Here is a 21776-nt window from a genome sequence, read left to right on the forward strand (position 1 = left end):
ACTAACTTAAGTTCCAATAAGTTCAGTGGGATTTAGCCATGATTAACAGTTTATATGTTGCCCATAATCCCAAAACTAAAACCATAACCCTTTATCAGGAAAACAGTTAAATTGAGCATTTTATATAGAAGAAAAAGGAACAGGGTAAAGCATTACAGAAAGTATTATAATAATGCTTATAGAAATTTTAAAAACTGGTCATGTATCTTATTTATTATTGTGGACTTCCAACTAGATCCAGGGACTAACAAATCACAACGGTGCTATGTCCAGTGAAAAATATCTATATTTCACCCAATGACTGGACTTGGGTGATCCTGTACTTCTATTTTATAATCTGTAATTCAATTAAGCTTTGCAGCTAGGTGGCCAGATTTGGCTTTTTAAAAAACCAAATTCTGGCTTACGGCCCATTTGACCCACAAGTATACCTCTTAGGTTCTGGCAACTCTGCTTTGCAGTGTGTTTATTTTCTAGTTCAACTTCTGACATCAGAACTCCAGCAAAGTGTAAAGAACATTTGTGTTCATCTACAAAAAGAATGGAAGATTCCAGCAAGGCTTTGTTCCTGGGTTACCAAACAGTGGCTACCTTAGAAAAATTGTACACAAAATTCTACTAAAATCGATTCAGAAAAGCATAAGAAAAGTGAGAAAAAATACCAGAGAAAAAACTTCTTGTTTCTTTCTCCAACTAGGCAAAACACAATGTAGGAAATCAGAATGACACACGTTCATATTTAAGTCATTCCCACCATCAAACACCTCCGTTTCATGAGTGGCACCAGGAGTCACCAAGGTCAAGCACTTGCTGAGGGCCTACCTGGCCAATCCCTGAATCCCCTACGCTCCAAAGTAGCCTGTGACAGTGGTGGTGTGAGCTGGCCAACAGATTCCTGCCATAGAGCATTCATCCAACACTTCATAACTGACCACAGGGAATTCTCCCAAGAGGTCACTCTGTCATTCTAGGGCACCCTTCCACTGGCCAAGAGATTTGTATGGCAGCTCTGCTTTCTCCTACCCTCTCCAATCTCCATTAACCAATGATGGAGAAAGATATGGCAGTGGTTCTTGTTCTTCCTGTCATTCAAGGTACAAGAAGCTGCTTATCTGCCCTTCTCCAGATAGACAGGGGTCCAAAGTTCCAGTATAGGGCCACACCCTAGAACCCCTGGCAACCTGGCACTGCTGCCACTCCTCTTTGTAACAAAACATGTGTAATGAACATAGTTCTCCACTAGTGGGAGCTCCACTCACATTTCCTAATTTTATCATAATTTCTCCATCGAGATCAATGGGGAACTCAAAAACATTAACTTGCAAATGACTCTGCAGAAAGCTCTGAAATTTCACATGGTGTTGCCACATGATTATAACACAAAATATAAGCATATTCAAGCAGATCAGTCCATCAATTTATTTTTAATGAATTTAAAACGTTCTTTTAAAAAAAAATCATTAAATATCAATGGGTGGACTGATCTCCTTAAACATCCACATATTTAATGCTACCATCATGTACTACCACAATATGAATTTTGAGAACTTTCTGCCTAGCCATTCTGGAATTATAACATGGGTTGCAAAAGGAGGGAGGGGGGCTACTACTTTTATATGAAAGCAAGGAGCGGTTTCCTGCAAATGAGGCTTGAATGATGGACAGAGTAGGGGATTCAATTTCAGGATATTTTGTAACTTTCTGCCATGAAACAAAGCAGTTATGGCACTGTTAGCATTAAGTGTTTAATTTAATTTAATTTAACATCCTGTGAAATTTCAGAGCTTTCTGCTCAGCCATTTGGGAGTTATTTTGTGTGTGTGTTTCCAAGTGATTTCTATGAGGAAATGCAATTCTTGCACATAAACCCATTCAGAGGTTGTTACACCATGACAAGAATGGTTTGTTTTTAATTCAAGCAGATTAAAAATAGAAATATTTTATTGCATCCATATTCTTGGAAGTCTTATTGTACATGCTTTATTCACTCTTCTATGTCTGTTGACTGACATATTTTACAAATACCAATAATTTTATTTAATAATGAACTTAGTATCCTGATGCCTGCTCCCACCCTCATCCACAGTCTATTACACATTTCAGCTAAGTTTTAACATTTTAGGTTTCGGTATACTGAACCAAACAAGCCCTATAATCTGATTGGCCTTTGTTTCTGGCATTGCTATCATACTAATTTAATCCCTACAATTCCTATAATTTCATTTTTGATGAGTCAGCACAGCAGCTGGTGAACCATTCAAAAGATTCACAACAGTTGTTCTCTGAGGCAGCGAAGATGGGAGGAAACTACCAGTAAGCATTTCCCCCCCCAACAATACAGTGATCCACTTCTTCAACCACTTCACTTTAAGTATCAGCATTTATTGTTAAGCAGTCAAGAGATTCCAAGTCAAATATGGGAATCCTCTTCTTCGTGGACCTGGTGGACCTCCCAACTTTCAGGAGCGGTTTTTCCAGGGGAAGGAGAGAGTCCCTTTGGGCAGATTAACCAGAGTAGAAGGTAACTGAATCCACATCACTCATAGCATATTATGGTCCTAAAGCCTGCATCATTTTTAAAGGCCTTCATTGTTTAAATGAAGCCAGCATGGGGTAGTGGGAGCCAGCATGGGGTAGTAGTTAGAGTGCTGGACTAGGACCGGGGAGACCCGAGTTCAAATCCCCATTCAGCCATGATACTAGCTAGGTGACTCTGGGCCAGTCACGTATCTCTCAGCCTAACCTACTTCACAGGGTTGTTGTGAGGAGAAACGTAAGTATGTAGTACACCACTCTGGGCCCCTTGGAGGAAGAGTGGGCTATAAAATGTAAAATAAATAAATAAATAATAATTGGACTGCACCAGGCGACAATGAACTGCATGGCTTTTGGCTTAAACACCTCACAAGCCTTCATAAACAACTATCAAAACAGTTCAATCACATTTTGCAAGGAGGCGATATTGAACAATGGCTAACAACTGGAAAAACTCATCTCATCATGAAAGACCCAGCAAAAGGTGCAGTTCCAAGTAATTATAGACAGATAACCTGTCTGCCAACCATGTTCAAATTATTAACTGGAATAATAGCAGATGAAGTGATGCAACACTTATTAACTAACCAACAGCTTCCAGTCGAACAGAAAGGAAATTGCCCAAACACCAGAGGCACAAAAGACCAGCTGCTGATTGACCATATGATTTTAGAAAATTGCAAGAGAAGAAAAACCAATCTAAGTGTTGCATGGATTTACTACAAGAAAGCCTTCGATTCATTGCCTCACACATGGATACTAAAATGTTTAGAAACAACTGGTGTCAGCAAAAACATTCAGATATTTATTTAAAAAGCAATGAGCATGTAGAGTACACAGTTAACAATCAATGGCAAGACACTTGGACAGGTTAGCATTAGAAGAGGCATTTTCCAAGGGGACTCACGATCCCCTCTGTTGTTTGTAATTGCCATGACTCCACTTTCACTAATACTAAACAGAACAGGCCTCGGATACCAAACATCTAAAACATCAAGTAAAATCAACCATCTGCTGTACATGGACGATCTGAAGTTATATGGAAAGCCCCAGTCAGAAATTGAATCACTGCTAAACACTGTCCGTATATTCAGTAGTGATATAGCAATGGAGTTTGGACTAGACAAGTGTGCTGCATTAATAATAAACAGAGGAAAAATAACAAATAACAGAAAGTATAGAACTGCCCAATGGAAGCAAGATCAAGAACCTGGAAGAGAAAGAACATTACAAATACCTGAGCATTCTCCAGGCTGATAACATTGCACTCACTGAAGTTAAAAGAAAAATTGGAAGTGAATACATCAGGAGAGTTAGAAAAATCCTCAAGTCCAAACTCAATGGTGGGAATACCATCCAAGCCATAAACACCTGGGCTATACCTGTTATCAGATACACTGCAGGAATAATAGACTGGACCCAGGCAGAGCTAGAGACGCTAGATCGTAAGACCAGGAAAATCATGACCATCAATCATGCTCTGCACACCGGCAGTGATGTAGATAGGCTATACCTCCCACGCAGCTCAGGTGGAAGAGGAATGCTGCAAGTCCATCAAACAGTAGAGGAGGAGGAAAGAGGCCTTGAAGAATATATCAAGGACAGTGAAGAAGATGCACTTCAAATGGTCAATAATACGAAACTATTCAACACCAATGAAAGAAAGCAGGCCTACAAGAAAGAACAAGTCAAGAACCGAGCAGAAAAATGGAGAAATAAGCCCCTGCATGGTCAATATTTGCACAATATAAGTGGAAAATCAGACATCACCAAGACCTGGCAATGGCTTAAGAATGGCAACTTTAAGAAAGAAACAGAGGGTTTAATACTGGCTGCACAAGAACAGGCACTAAGAACAAATGCAATAAGAGCAAAAGTAGAAAAGTCATCAACAAACAGCAAGTGCCGCCTTTGTCAAGAAGCAGATGGACCACCTAATCAGCTGTTGTAAAAAATCACACAAACTGACTACAAACAAAGGCATGACAAGGTAGCAGGGATGATACACTGGAACATCTGCAAAAAATACAAGCTACCTGTAGCCAAACATTGGTGGGACCCTAAAATTGAAGAAAATGAAGATGTAAAAATCTTATGGGACTTCTGACTACAAACAGACAAACATCTGCCACACAATACACCAGATATAACTGTAGTCGAGAAGAAAGAAAAACAAGTTAAAATAATAGACATAGCAATACCAGGGGATAGCAGAATAGGAAGAAAAAGAAATAGAAAAAATCACCAAATACAAAGATCTACAAATTGAAATTGAAAGGCTGTGGCAGAAAAAGACCAAAATAATCCCAGTGGTAATTGGCGCCCTGGGTGCAGTCCCAAAAGACCTTGAAGAGCACCTCAACACCATAGCGGCCACAGAAATCACCATCAGCCAATAACAAAAAGCAACTTTACTGGGAACAGCCTATAACAGCCTTGCGACGATATGGGAAGGACTCGATGTCTGGATAAAACAAACCAGTCAATAACACCTGTCTGACTGTGTAAACAAGAAATAATAAATGAAACATCATTCACTCACTCCTCTACCCTAGAACAAGCTGCAGAAGCCAGTGCAGCCAGGTAGGTAGGAAACTCATTAATTACTTCAATTACATTAATTACTTTACTTCTATAAGTATTTAATGTATAGCAATATCGTCTCTCCCCTAATAATGTTATTTTCTACCTCTTTGTTCCACCAAACTAGTTGTTCTAGAGTTGCTCCTGACTGTAGGAAGTGGTGGGGAGAGGAGGCGGCTGCTCCTCTGATCTGCTGTGTCCGCTTATAAGGGGAAATTTAAGTGTGTATGTGACTCAGTGTAGAAGCAGCGCTCATCTCCAAGCAAGTTCAGGGGATTGAGAAAACCCTGTATGTTATACTTCCCCGTTCTTCTGCTCTTCCTGTAAACACACTCTGCCTCCTTTCCCTTTTCAGAACTAGACATTCTATGCATAGATATGCTAACCATGTTCATCTTCAAAACAGAATTTGCAACCAAGATTAAAAGCTGGCTTGTAAACCCTAGTTTCATGTTTAGTTTCAACAGGAGCGGCATTACATCACTGCAGACATAATATTCAACTATGGCTAGTTCTGAAAAGGGAACAGAGGTGATCTTTGCTTACGTGAAGTGAAGACAGAGGATGAAGAAGAGAACAAATCGACAGGTCACTTCAAATCTCCTATCCAGGGTTCTATATATGTATTTAAAAAAGAGAAAGGAAGCATATTTACATTGCTTCCTAAGGTAATTTCTGTGCTTCGATACATAATATGTCCAAAAATAAAATTAAAAATAGCATGTTGGATGGAAATCAAGGTGTATAAGATCCATGCAAGTGCTGTGTAGGACATAATCAGGTCCCCAATTATGTTTTTTTTTTTTTAAGGAAACTTTCTACACATGTGCCATTCACAGATGTATACAATGTTTATATTTTATATATATTTTGGGAGAGGAGAGCTAGTCTTGTGGAAGCAAACATGACTTGTACCCTTAGCTAAGCAGGGTCCATCCTGGTTGCATATAGGGAGACTAAAAGTGTGAGCACAGTCAGATATTCCCCTCAGGAGATGGAGCCGCTCTGGGAAGAGCAGAAGGTTTCAAGTTCCCTCCCTGGCTTCTCCAAGACAGGGCTGAGAGAGATTCCTGCCTGCAACCTTGGAGAAGCCACTGGAGAAGCCAACCTTGGAGAAGCCATACCTGCTGAACCCTAATTATCACAGAGCACCTCTGAGGGATATAAATACTTATTGTTCTCCTACACTGAGCACCTTTAAAATTCTCCACAGTTCAATAGTTTTGATGTAAACTGCCTTGAGCCATTTTTGGAAGGGCGGTATATGAATTGAATCAAATCAAATCAATCACTCTTATCATATGACAGTTATCAAGCTCCTAGCTATGGAGAAATGTAAAGTATGAGCAGCTTGCACACTAATGGAAAGCATACTTATCAGGTAACCTATCCTGATGGGCAGTATGGGTTTAGATCTGGATTTTTCATCATCGCACTGTGATGCTTTTAACAACTTTTTTGCAGATAGAATCAAGCCAACCTGGACTCCACAGTTATGGCAGGGTCGATTGCAGAGGTGTCCAGTAACTCCTCTGGTTCAGTTAAAATGGATCAGTTTTAGTTTGTGACTCCTGAGGATGTGGACAAATTCCTTGGAAGTATTTGGCCTACCACATGCCCTTTGGACCCATGACCAACATGGCTTATAACATCTAGCAGGAGGCTATTTGAGATGTTAGAGATGGCCTAGTTGTCATCATAAATGCCTCTCTGAGGGAGGACAAGATGAGGGAGGGCAAGATGACTATGTTTGAAGGAGGCGAAGAAGACCTTTACTTAAGAAGCCTGCCCTGGAACCCTCAGTGATGTATAATTATAGGCCAGTCTCCAAACTCCCTTGAGTGGGCAAGGTAATTGAGAGGGTGGTGGCTGATCAACACCAGGCACCTTTGGATGATACTGATTATCTAGATCCATTGCAAACTGGCTTTAGAGCAGATTATGGGGTGGAGACAGCTTTGGTTGGCCTGATGGATGATTTCTACCACGGAATGGACAGAGGGAGTGTGACTCTGTTGGTTCTTTTGGACCTCTCTGCAGCTTTCAATACCATTTACCATGGTATCCTTCTGGATCATTTGGGAATAGGTGGGACTGCTTTGCAGTGGCTCTGTTCCTATCTCTCTGGTGGATTCCAGATGGTGTCACTCGGACATAGCTGCTCTCTGAAACAAGAGCTATTGTATGGTATCCCCTCAGGGCTCTATCCTATCTCCGATGCATCTATGTGAAATTGCTGGGTGATATCATCAGGAGGTTTGGAGCAGGGTGTTATCAATAAGCCGATGACACCCAAATCTATTTATCCATGACATCATCATTAGGAAATGGCATAACACCCCTAAATGCCTGCCTACAGGCAGTAATGGACTAGATGAGGGATAATAAATTGAAGCTGATTCCAGGCAAGACAGAGGTACTCATGGTGAGGGGTTATACTTTGAGGGACGTGATATATTATCTTGTTCTGAATGGTGTTGCACTCCCCCGAAAAGATCTGGTATGTAGCTTGGGAATGTTTCTGGACCTTGGTTTCTCAGGTTGAGGCTATGGCCAGGAGTGCCTTCTGTCAACTCCACTTGATATGATAGCTATGTCCATTCCTTGAAAATAAATTATCTCAGAACTGTGGTGTACTCACTGGTAACTTCTTGGGTTGACTACTGCAACTACTACATTGGGTGGAACTTCAGTTAGTCCACAATGCAGTGGCTAGATTAATCTCAGGGGTTTCCTCGGAAAGACTATATTATACTTGTTTTAAAACAATTGCATTGGCTGCCAATAGGTTTCCAGACAAAATACAAAGTGCTGGTAATTACCTTTAAAGCCCTAAATGGTTTAGGACCATTACCTGAGAGAGCACCTTTTCCTGAATGATCACCAACACACATTAAAGTCATCGAGAGAGGTCCGTCTCCAGATGCTGCCAGCTCGTCTGGCAGTGACTCAAGAACTGGTCTTCTCTGTAGTAGTTCCAGGGCTGTGGAATGCACTCCTTATAGAGGATCGTGGTTTAACATCTTTACCATCCTTTAAAAGAGCCCTTAAGACACATTTTTAGCCAGACTTTTAGTAATCTTTGAATGTTTTAAGAAATGTTTTAAACATTTTTTTTAATGTTTTTATTTTTGTGAACCACCTCTGGAGTAAGGCAGTGTATAAATTAATTAAATAGATAATAAATAGTGAGAGAAAGAAAGGACACTTCTACATAACAGTCTCTGTAGGAATGAGTGTGTGCAAACAAGGTAGTAAGGCACATGGGTCAGGGAAATGCAATGCCCAAAATATGGCACTGTGCAAAATGTCCCTTCCTCAACACAGGCTCTGTGACCTGTGGCATCTATGGTATGGATTGCTTCATTTTAGCAAGTGACACTATCTATTCTAGAAAACCATATAAATTTTAAAAGTTACAATGAAGGCAGAGCTTGCTGCTTTTGCTTAAGTGGATTCAAGGCAAGCACTCTAGTATTCTAAACATCAGTTTACCACCAGAAGATGGCAGTGTGAAACAGTTCATGTTTCCCTACTGCACGTTTGTACTTTTATGAATAACTAAACAAGGTAGGAACGATTGATGTCCCACAAAGCAACAACTCAGAGTAAAATAAAATACTGACACTCTGGAGCACATTAATAAGAGTAAGTGAATGATGCACAAAGAGAAGCAAAGAGCTCCTTTTCAATCTGTATTTTTTATCTTTAGATACTCTAAAAAGTTGCTAATAAATGAAGCCATAAACACTGCAAGGGTGGATAATACTTTCACAATTAAAAAATACAACACCTAGACCACTTGAAACCCATGAATGTACCACACTGCTTGAACAATCATAACAGTTCAAACTGTGTAGGCATAAAATTTATACTGATCATTTAATGTTATTTAATCTCTACCTATTTAATAGATTACTTGTCTCAAGAAAGCTACATTTCTCAAAGCTTTTTCTCTGGAGAGAGAAAAGTCTTAACCAAGCCTACTTCTGAGAAAATGGGAAGAGCTGCTAAGGAAAAATTACACTAAATGATGGGGGAACACACAGAAGCATGCAATCAAAAATGGAAAATGAATGAAAGTAGAATGGATATTCTAACTCTTGGAAAAGATCCTAATGGCCTCTGTGGCAAGGGGGTTGTGGAGACTATGGAACATGTTCTTTTATTCTGTCACTTTTAGCATGCTATTCAGTTCGATTTTATTACATGCATTTACAAAACATCCCAGATAGGTCAGACAAATTTATACTTGTTTTCTTGTGGATGATCATAATTCTCAGATTTCTGGAAAGGTGGCTAAGTTTTGTGCAGCTGCTTGTGTCTGTAATAGTCTTTTGGTTAAGTAATGTAATAATTTTAAGTTTATTTCTTAAGGAATATTTATCTTTTGTTGATTATTACGATGTCATATGCTCCCTCTTGTGTGCTCATCTACGGCTGTACAGGGGCATCACTATAAAAGGGCCAGGGGAGACAGTTGTCTGGGGGCCCACTGCCTTGGGGGGGACCCCCAGAGGCAAGTCACGTGACTGACTCCCCCAGCCGTGCACCCTCCCGGGCTTCCTTCAGTTGCATTCATCCTCCGAAATTGATGTGAGTGTTAAGACCTAGATGTTAAAGAGCAGTGGAAGATTTAACAGCTGGTATCCCAGCTGCCCAGCTGGTATCCCAGATGCCTTGTTTTCCTTAAAAGGCTGGCTGCTTATGTTGTCTTTAAAGGTAAAGTGTGATGTCAAGTTGATTTCAACTCCTGGCACCCACAGAACCCTGTGGTTTTCTTTGGTAGAATACAGAAGGGGTTTACCACTGCTTCCTCCTGCACACTATGAGATGATGCCTTTCAGAATCTTCCTATATCACTACTGCCTGATACAGTACCAGTTGGGATTTGAACAGGCAACCTTCTGCTTGTTAGTCAAGCATTTCCCTGCTGTGCAACTTAAGGTGACTTAGAACATAGTATTTTCACCACCTTGTGGAAGCCTAGGATTAAACAAATTTGGAGGTGCTGAAGCAGGTGTTTTTAGCATAATAGTTTATATATGAAATATTTTTGTGGTTCTTTGGGAAAAGAAACTATTATCATAATAAAAATAAAGACACTGGCCAACATGCAGACTAACAAAGCACAATAGTGCAGCGATGTTGTGCTGGTGCTGTAGGAGATTCCCAGATGTTGTTGACTTCAACTCCCGTCATCCCCTGCTGCAATGGCTATCCTCCCCAACATATGACAGGCATTTAAAATCATTTCACAGTCCAGTTCAGCTGTGAAACCAGAAGGCTGGCTGGGGCAAAATCAGGTGGGGTGGGAGGGTGGCATCTGCAGGAGATAATTCCTGCCCCCCAATCTCAGTATCTCAGCAAAAGTGTTCAAGAACACATTTTCTCATAATAATGTAAAGTTCAACCCCCGGTCTTCAACTGTATCTGCCAATGACCCCCCATCTTCAGTGGGATGTTGAGCCCAAACTCCTAGTCAACCCAGTAATTAAATTTAATATTATTTCTCTTGAGGTTTTTTGCACTCAAACATGGCCTTTCTCCAGGAAACAGTCCCAAGAGAAAGTACCACATCTAAGAGCCTACAGAGTTAGTATATCATGTTCCACATATATTCTTCAAGAATGGGAGTGGATATGGTTGTGGTTTTATAATATAGAAATCCTCTGTGGCAAAGTATCCTCAAGATCTAACCACAAATAACCACGCCATTTCTTTTTTAGAAGAATTCAGCTAAAGGAAAAGAGTTTTTTAAAATATATATAGGTGGTTAAAATGTTTATATTGTGATCTTTTTATACTGTGTGATAGGGAATAATATTTTTCCTTTTTCTAGGTAAGCCATTTTAAGAATCTTTTTTGTTGAAAAAGAATGTTTCATATCATTAAAGAATTTGAATCATTCTAAACTTTATTATTTTCAAGCTTTGTAATAAATGTGTAGAATACACAATGTCCAGCACACCTTTTAAATCATATTTTTCTTAATAGAAAGTGTAAGTATTATTTAATGCTGTAAAATTCTTGTTCCTCAGAAGAAGCAGGACATGCATTGCATAGTTATATCAAAAACTTAGGAATTTAGGACATGAAAACCTAGGACATTAAAAACAGGCTGACAGTTGCTGTTGGAAACAATATGGTTATTTCCCAGGTAATCCCAAAGTCTGAAACATGAAAAATGAAATTGTACAGAACACTATTTGTAAAGGCATAACATTAAAACAATTATGTAATAAAGAGAGGATAATTTCAGCTATTTTCATTGGTTCACTTCTACTATTAATAATAAGAAATGAAAAGGTTTCAGGAGGCACTGAGGATCTTGTACTGAACTGTTATTGTCAACTAAAAGGGTGAAAAAATGTTAGAAGATTATGCCTACATGTACCCTCTGCTGATAGCTTAATGCAAATACCCCAGCACGGCTGCCCGGAGTCAGTGCTTGGAAACAGTGATGGGCTGGATAAGGGATAACAAACTGAATCTAGATAAAATTGAGGTAATTGTGTGGGTCCTGGAACTCAGGAGACTTTTAATATGCCAGTTCTGAATGGGATCAGACTTCCCCAGAAGGAACAGGTATGCCGTATGAAAGTGCTTCTGGATCCTAACCTCTCCCTGATGTTCCAGGTTAAGGCAGTGGCCAGAGGAGCTTTCTTTCAGCTTCAGCCGATATGCCAGCTGCATTCATTTCTTGATATAAACTACCTCAGAACAATGGTACATATGTTGGGATTTTCCAGACTTGACTACTGCAATGTGCTCTATGTGGGAATGCCTTTGTAAGTAGGCCGGAAACTGCAGTTGGTCCAGAGTGCAGCAGCCAGGTTGGTCTCTGGGTCATCTCAGAGAGACCATATTACTGCCATTCTAAAAGAGCTACTCTGGCTGACAATAAGTTTTCAGGCAAAATACAAAGCCCTAAACAGGTTGGGCCCTGGGTATTTAAAAGAACATCTTCTTCAATGAGCCCCACCGCCCACTGAGATCATCTGGAGAGACTGACCTGCAGTTGTCACCAGCTTGCCTTCTCTGTTGCTTCCCTGAGACTCTGGAATGTAATCCTTGCTCAAATAAGAGCCTCCCCATCTCTGACAACTTTTTTTAAAGTCCCTAAAGAATCATTTTTTTCATCCAAGCTTTTTAATTTGACCCATGCTTTTAAATTGTTATAAAGGTTTCCATTATTTTAACCTGTTTTATGTTGTTGTAAACCTCCCAGAGACGTAAGTTTGGGGCAGTCTACAAATCTGAGAAAAACATATACTTATTTTTTTAAAAATAAAGAAATACAAGGAAGGGCAGGTTATCAAGGACAAATATATATGAGTTGCCCAGACCATCTGAAAAAACCCCTCAGAATTGCAGTTGATCACAAGCTGAATAGGTCAGCAGTGTGATGCATGTGCCAAAAAGGCTAACCTGATTTTTAGGCTGCACTAACAGAACCATAGTTTCCAAGTCACGTGATGTGATAGTCATCTGGAGTATTGTATCTAGTCCTGGGCGCTGCACTTTAAGAAAGACACAGGCAAATTTGTAGGGGTTCAGAGGAGGGCAACAAAAATGACTGAAGGAAGTGAGTTCATTTAGCCTGGAGAAGAGAAAATTGGGGAGGTACACGAATGCCCACTTCAACCACCCTATTTTCATAAACACAAAAAAGAGCACAGACAGGTTTTCTTCTGCCCCAGACTTCCTGGCAGACTAAAGATCCACAAATTTATTAGCTCACTAGCCAGACATTATTTGTGCTGGCCATCAAACCCCTCTCTACCCCCAAATCCTTTCAAGCACATAGACAAAGGAGAAGAGAAGAGAAGAGAAGAGAAGAGAAGAAGGTTTTCTCACACTTGTACTGTGATATGAAGAGGTTAAGAAACAGTGGGAGCCCTCTCCTACTGCTCCAAAGGAATTCTGGCTGTTTTTGTTGCATGCTTTAAAAATTGCATTTCCAAGGAGGAGATCTGTAAGGTATTAGGTGACCTGCTCACCAGAAGACGCAAGGGCTCTCGTCCCTGGGAAGCAAATTTGTGGATGCCTGGGGAAGACCCATAGTTGGGGGCAGGAGGGCTGAGTCTTCAAGCAGATGCCGGAGACAATCTGCTGGGAATGCTCTAACTCTGTATTTCCTGCATTGAGAAGGTGGTTGGATTAGATGGCCCACAAGGTCCTCTCCAACTCTATGATTGCCATTTACTCAAAAACCAGCTGCTCAGTTTTAGCAACTCAGCTAAAATGTCTTTTCCTCACCGAAATTAAAAAGCAGATAATCTGCTTATAGCTTTACAAGTTAGTACAATTTGGCTCCACAGACAAACAATTTTGAATGACTCATTTCCTATGTTTGCACAAAATCCTGATCAAGCCTATAAATGATACTTACGTTTCATGAGAGTTGTTTTGGGACCCTCCAATTTAAGCATTTTCTATCATCTATAGTATGATCAAAGCAGAGAAATGACCTGGATGAAGACATGTTTAATCAATCACTGTTTTCTATGTATTTTGTATCTGGCAAGTAAAAGTTCACTTGATCATTTCATATCTTTACTACCACTAAAAATAAATCTTTAAAAAAAGACATACACCAGCAATTTTATTTGTGAATTGCTGCCTCATATAAAACATAGTTCCAGCCTTCTTCACATACAAAAATGTCACTTCACAATTGTTGCCAAGACCTTAATTTAATGGTAGTGAAAATTAACAATGACTACCTCCAACAGGGCAAGGGAAGGGGAATGAATGTCAACCTAAGGGTCATGTTCAACACAAACTAAATACTGAGCACCTGCCAATGATGTTCTCACTGAGGTACGGCAATGGAAATAAATGGCAATGGACCAAGGATCATTTCCCATTTTAGATTTTAAAATCAGAGGAATTTTCACCTTCATTGTTCCAAATTGGGTAAGGGTTTGTACAAGTGACTGATTTCCACGAGGTTGGAGACTACTCATCACATTCTTTGCAGACCAGACAATAGGTGGTATGTGAGCAAATATACAGAAACAGAAGTACCTTTAGAGAAGTTTTTTTAAAAAAAACTTATTACCACTAAATGGAGCAGAGGGAGGACATCTACATTTTAAAATTTTAAAGTCTACATATGGGTGTACATAATGCCAGGCACAGATGGGTTTTTACAAACCATTTATTAAGGACAGTACTCCGAGTCTTGCTCAAAACCATCATTAAAACATCATCATCCTTAAATAACCATTTTCATTAAAATACCAATATGTTCTGGCAGGGCAGGACAGAGATGAAAACACACCATTTTGTGTATCATGAAACCATTTCCACAATATTTCAAAAGCAAAGCACAGTACAAGATATAGATATATAGATAAAATATTAAAACAATGTCCAAGATAGTGTCCAGTACAGATTAGAAACTCCTCTGTGCAACTTCCCCCTATGCAACCCAAAATCAATCAGAGCACACAAGTGTGGTACAGAACAGTACAAACAAAGCATGTTTACTTTGTGTTCAATGGAGTTTAGTCCCAAGTAAGTGAGCCATTGCATCACCCTTGTCAAGTTGTGGAATATCCTTAGGAAAATTGGTGTCCAAGAACATCTCATTGTTCTCATGAGAAACTGATACACAGGACAGGAAGCCACAGTCCAAACCGAACATGGTAAAACAGAAGCTATATTGGAAGAACAACACAGGAACACAGGAAGCTGCCATATACTGAGTCAGACCATTGGTCCATCTAGCTTCAGCATTGTCTACACAGACTAGCAGCAGCTTCTCCAAGGTTGCAGGCAGGAATCTCTCTCAGCCCTATCTTGGAGAACCCAGGGAGGGAAACTTCTGCTCTTCCCAGAGCAGCTCCGTCCCCTGAGGGGAATATCTTACAGTACTTACACTTCTAGTCACCCATTCATGTGCAACCAGGGTGGACTCTGCTTAGCTAAGGGGACAAGTCATGTCCCCATAGAAGATGAACGTGGTTTTAAAATCTGAAGACGAAACATCAATAACCTGTGCTACGATAATGACACCACTCTGATAGCTGAGAATGCAGATGATCTGCAAGCTCTAGTAATGGAAGTAAAAGAGCACAGTGAAAAAATGGGACTACGACTAAATGTAAACAAGACTAAACTAATGACAACCGACATAGCAACCAGCCTCAGAATTGATAATGAAGACACTGAAGTGGTGAATAGCTTCTGCCTTTCAGAACTGACCATCAAACAGTCAAGAAGACTAGCACTTGGTAGGGTGGCAAAGAAGGCCTTGGAAAGGATATTTAGATGCCATGACGTGTCTCTGCCTACAAAGATTAGAATCATTCAAACAATGGTTTTTCCCGTGAGACTCTATAGAAGTGAAAGCTGGACTTTGAAGAGGCAAGATAGAAAAAATATTGACACTTTTGAACTTTGGTGCTGGAGAAGACTTTTGAGGATACCATGGACAGCCAGGAAAAACAAACAAATGGATCATAGAACAAATCAATCCAGAATTTTCACTCGAGGCACAAATGTCCAGGCTTAAACTATCATACTTCTGACACATTATGCGAAAACCCAGCTCCCTTGAGAAGTCCATAATGTTGGGAAAAGTTGAAGGAAAGAGAAGAAAAGGATAACCAGCAGCAAGTTGGATGGACTTGATTACGACAACAATGAATGTACCACTGAGAGACCTTAAAGGCCAAGGTGAAGACAGATCATCCTGGAGAGAATCTATCTATGTGGTTGCTAAGAGTCGACACTGACTTGACGGCACTTAATCAATCAATCAATCATGCAAGCATAAGATTGCAGCCTACATCTATTTGAGGAGAAGAGGGGTTGAAGACTTGAAGAGTCAATTTTTCTAATCCACGGTTCTAAAAGATTAGTTAGGGAAAGTTTCATCCTGAACTACTCGAGCAAAGGATCTGTCCCCTTAAACAGCAATAAAAAAAGAATATCCTTTGTGGAAGCCTAACAAGGTTCACACTGTTTTCTGTAACTGCTTTTGAATCTTTCCGATTGCTAAATCACTGTTTAAACAGTGATGTGTTTAGACAGTGCTTTGGTAGGAACATGTCAATAGTTAATTTCCCATTTTACACTGATAATTTGCAAATTTTGTACTTCATAGGCAAAAATATAATTTTCTATTATATATGCTTAATAAAGTCATTTAGAATACATTTTAAGGACAAGAAAGTGTACCAAGGGAGTTGAATTATTTCTCCAAAGTCTTACTCTGTCTACAACAAAGACACAGTTAAAATGTGTGTTTAATATAGCCTAGACCTATGTTTATTCCAGTAAACCATAGCTTCCTTTAAAAAACACAACAAAAAATCAAGAGTACATTTTGCTTTTTTGAGAAATTTTGACAAGACTTGGCATAAACTGTATTGTTCTGGAGAAGATCCTTTATTCTGTACAGGCCAGATTTAATTTTGTATCCAAATACCAGACAAGAAGTGAATGCAAAGAGGGAAATACACATCTAGGCTGCCTCTCAGTTTAGAGCATGGGGAAGCCAAGACAAATACTTCAGAAGAGTACTGCAACTAAGGCAAACTTTTCTTTTGGTTTGTATATTGGCAGCTGGTTAGATATTGCAATTTGCTGGGACAATTTAGCGGAAACCTATTTCCTTTCCAGCTTCCAGAAACTATTTCCTTTACAAATCTTTAACTCCAAATCTTATTGGCAACATTTGTTTGTTGGCTATTGAAGGCATCTTCAAACAGGCTCAGAACCTTTGTTTTACTATATGAATTTAGAGAAGAAACTGTGGTTATAATCCTATAATTCCCAGAGAACACAGTGGACTTGGATACAAAAACATCCACTTAGACTACTGTGCACCAAGTAGTGATGCAGAAGGTGGTTATTTATTGTTAAATTTTTATACCGCCTCTCATTAAAATAATCTCAAGGTGGTTTACAAAACATTTAACACAATATAAAACCATAAAAACTACACAACAAGAATTAAAATGCAATATAAAAATAAAATTAAATTAAAAGTTTAGAACACATGTACAATATAGCCATAAGAGACAAAGCAGCAGCCAATAAAATACTCATTTTAAAGCCTGGGTAAAAAGCCATGATTTTACTTGTTTTCTAAAAACTGTGATGGAGACTGGGGAGCAGAGGCTCACCAGAAGAGCATTCCAAAGTCTAGGGGCAATGACTGAGAAGGCCCTGTCCAGTGTACACAAAAGGCAAGGGGCCCCCCCGCCATTGTTGGCAATGGAGCAGGGGACCCTCTGATGACCTCGTCGAGCGGCAGAAACCCTTGGGAGCAGGCAGTCCCTCAAGTATCCAGGGCCCAAACATTTAGGGCTTTAAAGGTCAAAACCAGCACCTTGAATTGGACCCAGAAACAGATTGGCAGCCAATGCAGCTCTTTCAAAATGGGGATAATATGGTCCCAGCAGGCAGCTCCAGATAATATTCTAGCTGCCAGTGCCACATTTTGCACTAGCTGCAGTTCCCAATTATTCTTCAAGGGCAGTCCCACATAGTAATTCAGCTGTGCCGTGACTAAAGCGTGGGTAACAGTGGCCAGATCTGCTAGATTATATGGTAGCAAATGAGAGTGGATTCATGGTTTGTATTGAAAATCTCATTTGCTACCAGAGAATCTACACTCAGAACGCCTCAGAAACAATAGAACCCTGAACCCCATGGGCTAGAAACCCATGGGGGTGGCTGGCACCCTCTGTTCACTACACCACCACTCACTCTGGGACACCCCAGCAGCCCCCAAGTGCAGTTATGGGGCTGCTGAAACCTACATGATTTCCTATGGAAAACTTCAACAATTCACCAAAAACCAGCCCTTTGCCCAATCCCTCTGCAATTTAGGTGGTAGCCTCTACCCATTAGGCACTTAACTTAAACTGAGTAGTACCTCACTGCCTTGCGGGTGGGAGTGGGGTGTAGTTGGCACATGGCAGTTGACAATTGGCACTGTCTAAAAGACAGTCAAAATGAATAGAAGAAATGAAGGTGTGTAATGAATCCTCATAAGGATTCATTGAGTGAAAGTTATTATACACCAAAGAATCTGAACACTTAAAAAATAGTGACCACACATTTTGCTCCATAACTCCACTTCTATAAGGGCTAGAGCTTAGCTTTTTTTTTTTAATGAAAGCTGGGAATCTGGGGGAATTAATAAGACAGATCTGAAACCTGAATCGATTCAAATCGAATCAGCCGTGATTCGATTTGTACCCGAATCTAGCCAATGGAACACAGGGGTAATTCATTTTGTCTTCGAATCACCCGAATCAGCTAGATTCGGGTACAAATCTATTTGTATGAGAATCGATTTGCACATCTCTAATAATTTGTTGTCATCCGCAAACTTGAACACCTCACTGCTAACAGAAGAAAAGCCTTACTTTTTTGGAAATTTGGCTGTATACACCAAGTAATCATAGTTTAACTACATTCTTATAACATTCAAAGCTGATCAACCCTTTCCCACAATCTTAAAATAGAAGCTGCCATAACATAAACCTTTACAGACACATATAACTTACACAGGCCACTTTCCCCACTATCCTACATCTACTAACATTTAATCCCTCTTCCCTATTTGATTTATGACATTTCTAGGTTATCAACACACACAATAAGATTTGTAGCCTAAACTGTGGATGTTTGAACAGGAGGGTCTCAGGAAACCTAGGAATATTATAGGCATATAAAGGATAATGTGTCTTGAAGAGCAAGGGACAAGGGCTTTAAAGAAAACAGATCTGCTTGTTAGGATTATACCGTCATGCTGAAAAATCATTTTTAAAAGCTTAAAACAGTATTAAATGTGCTGAATTGTACTAGGGTCAGGAAAGCATTTGTAATAGATACAATGAAAACAGTAACTGTGGAATGTGCTGTGTTAATTTCACAAAGCTTTCTGTTCTTAATCATGGGAATCACATAAGATATATGAATTCAGCACTTAGGTGCCAGATATTTCTGCCCTAGAGTATGAAATGTTTGCTCGGAAAAGCCATTAGGAAATATTCACACAAATCCTGCTGAAGTTAGACACCTGTTGACAGGCAGCTTCAATTATCTTGTAAATAATGATAATATGTTCAAAGCCTTCTGGTTTTCTACAAAGATGAAACAGCAAACACGTATGAAAAAGATATTCCAGCGTAAAGCATATAAAATGCATCTGTCACACTCAAATATAGCATTCCTTATCTCAGCCTCTTACATCTGGAAATAACCAACAAGGTGGGCATATAACATGGGGATGGGGAATTAATACCCTATACAGAATAATTCTGTAAGGCTTGAGTAACTAGAACAGCATAAACAGCTCCCTCAAGATCATGGTTGCACAGTCCAAAAGCCCTGGTGGGCCAGAACCAACCACTTGGTGTACGGGGGCCGAAGTCAGTTTTTAGCACATTATTACATTGAAACAAACAATATGAATGAAATCAATTATTAGCCACTCGTGGATCTTTCTGCCCTATAAAAAAAGAGATCCACAATTTTAACTAAGAATAATGGTCAGAAAATAGGACCTGTCCCTGCTTAGTCAGTGGGGCACCTGGAGCACATGCAATCCCTAAACAAATGTCAAGTGGTTGCTGTCAGGCTGCAATCCCAAGAATGCTTACCTGGGAGTAAGCCTTACTGTGTACACCATGGGACATATTTCTGAGTAAACGTGCATAGTATGGTGTTGTCAGACAGTTTCTTGCATTTTAAATTTTTATTAGTTTTTACAATATCTTAACAATCCAATTACATTTAATTAAGTAAATATTGACTTCCCGCTTACCAGTCTGCGTGGTTCGTGTTAGCTATACATATAAACCATTGCTATAGTAATTCAAAACATATATACTCCACATTGCAAACTCAATTTTGCCCTACCCAACCTGCTGTTATTACTAAATTTCATGCAGGGTGCCACTAGATCCAAGCCTATAGCTAGGGGGTCACACAAGGAGTTTCCACTCATGCTGTTGTGCAACTCTGTCTAACATTTCAGGATTATCCACACCCAGCAATACTTCACCCAGGTCACAGCCTTCTGCACTTCCCAGTAATCTGGTCCCAGAAGCTGAGAACTTGAACAGCAGTCTCTGCTGCAGTGAAAGAAGCTGTCAACAAATCAGAAGATGGGGACATCCCATTGTATGCATAGAGATGCTCAGGTATACATATACAATTATTTCGATCTTAACCCCTCATCTGACATGTTGAAGTATACAACATGCCCCTGAACTGAGATGTTCCCATGCAATTTTAAAAGGAAAATGACCTGCAAGGACACTCAATATGATATGCAGAAAAGACACTATTAACATAGCACATAAATGCAGATATGGTGAAATAGTTCTAAGGCAAAAAATATAGAGTAACTACCAACAGATTTAGATACACAATCTGTACTACAATCCACCCATTACAAATTTGACATAGCATGGCAAAAAGGTAAGTAACAATTTATTACTGTCAGTGACCAGTCAACATACACACCAAAATATAAATCAGCATAAAACAAAACAAAATCAAAACAGTAAAACTAGATAAACAGAACATCAGGTTATACAAAAATATCAGTTACAACTGTTCAGTTGTTCTCGTCTCAGTTTACAGGCTGCTGCACAGAATCTTGCCGTCCCCGCTGTGACAGCTGCATGTTGATCTGCCAAAAGTTAGGAAATGTAAGACGTTTTCTGATTGACCAGGCCTTTTTTTTTTTTTAAATGGTTCAATCCAGATAGTACAAATGCCCCTATAATGGGCACAGTGTAAAAGATCATGCAAGAAAGACTCAGTGTCACTCTAACCACATGGACATAACCAGTTCTTTAGCAGTATCCCCTTAAATCTGCCATCCAAAACAGCAGAAGGCAAGGCATTAAACCATGCCGGCAAAAAAGCTCTCCTCTGATTTAAGGTGGTTAAGTGAGTAAGGTATGCAGCTGGCCCGGGGTAATTTGAAAAACCACCTGAAGTGCTACTGGTGATAACCAGACTTAAATCCAATTGCTTCTCCATATCTGCCACACACTGTGGCAGCATCATGACCCAAAGCCAATAAATACTGTGGCAACATGGCAAAAGTGTTATGTGTACAATCTCAAAATAGCTTAGAATTTTATTGGCACCTTTAAATTTGCTGCCATATACTGACTCTGAAGTTAAACCAAAGAAGTCATTTCCCTTTTCAGGGGCAGAGTGTCTGAAAACTTGAAGAAAAAATTACTTTTACTGCTAGTATTAATGGATTAATGTCATATGAAGTGACAAAAGGCCAAGACAATTGCTGGCACCATCACAGGAACAATACATTTACATTAAAAGGTAAAGGTACAGTGTGCTGTCCAGTCAGTGTCAACTACTGGCGACCACAGAGCCCTGTGGTTGTCTTTGGTAGAATACAGGAGGGGTTTACCATTGCCATCTCCCGTGCAGTATGAGATGATGCCTTTCAGCATCTTCCTATATCGCTGCTGCCTAATATAGGTGTTTCCCATAGTCTGGGGAACATACCAGCAGGGATTTGAACCACCAACCTCTGGCTTGCTAGTCAAGTTATTTCCGTGCTGCACCATTAGGTGGCTCAACAATACATTATTATAAATACAAGATAATAAAAATGACAATTAAAACATTAAAACCATTTAAAA

General features: G+C 39.7%; 1 protein-coding gene across 8 annotated transcripts in view; it reads right to left on the reverse strand.

Annotated features, from left to right (window-relative positions):
- Positions 1-21776, reverse strand: part of NHSL1 (NHS like 1) — a 228783-nt gene that overhangs the window by 161109 nt on the left and 45898 nt on the right. The window contains exon 1 of one of the 8 annotated variants that reach the window (XM_053289242.1): positions 13514-13594. The exons of the other annotated variants lie outside the window; for them this stretch is intronic. Coding sequence (XP_053145217.1) covers positions 13514-13553 — 40 coding nt within the window. The 5' untranslated portion in view covers positions 13554-13594. Of the gene's footprint in view, positions 1-13513; positions 13595-21776 lie in introns of those variants that run through there. 8 annotated transcript variants of the gene reach the window in all.

The sequence above is a fragment of the Hemicordylus capensis genome, chromosome 1, assembly GCF_027244095.1.
Source record: "Hemicordylus capensis ecotype Gifberg chromosome 1, rHemCap1.1.pri, whole genome shotgun sequence".
Classification (NCBI taxonomy): Eukaryota; Metazoa; Chordata; class Lepidosauria; order Squamata; family Cordylidae; genus Hemicordylus; species Hemicordylus capensis.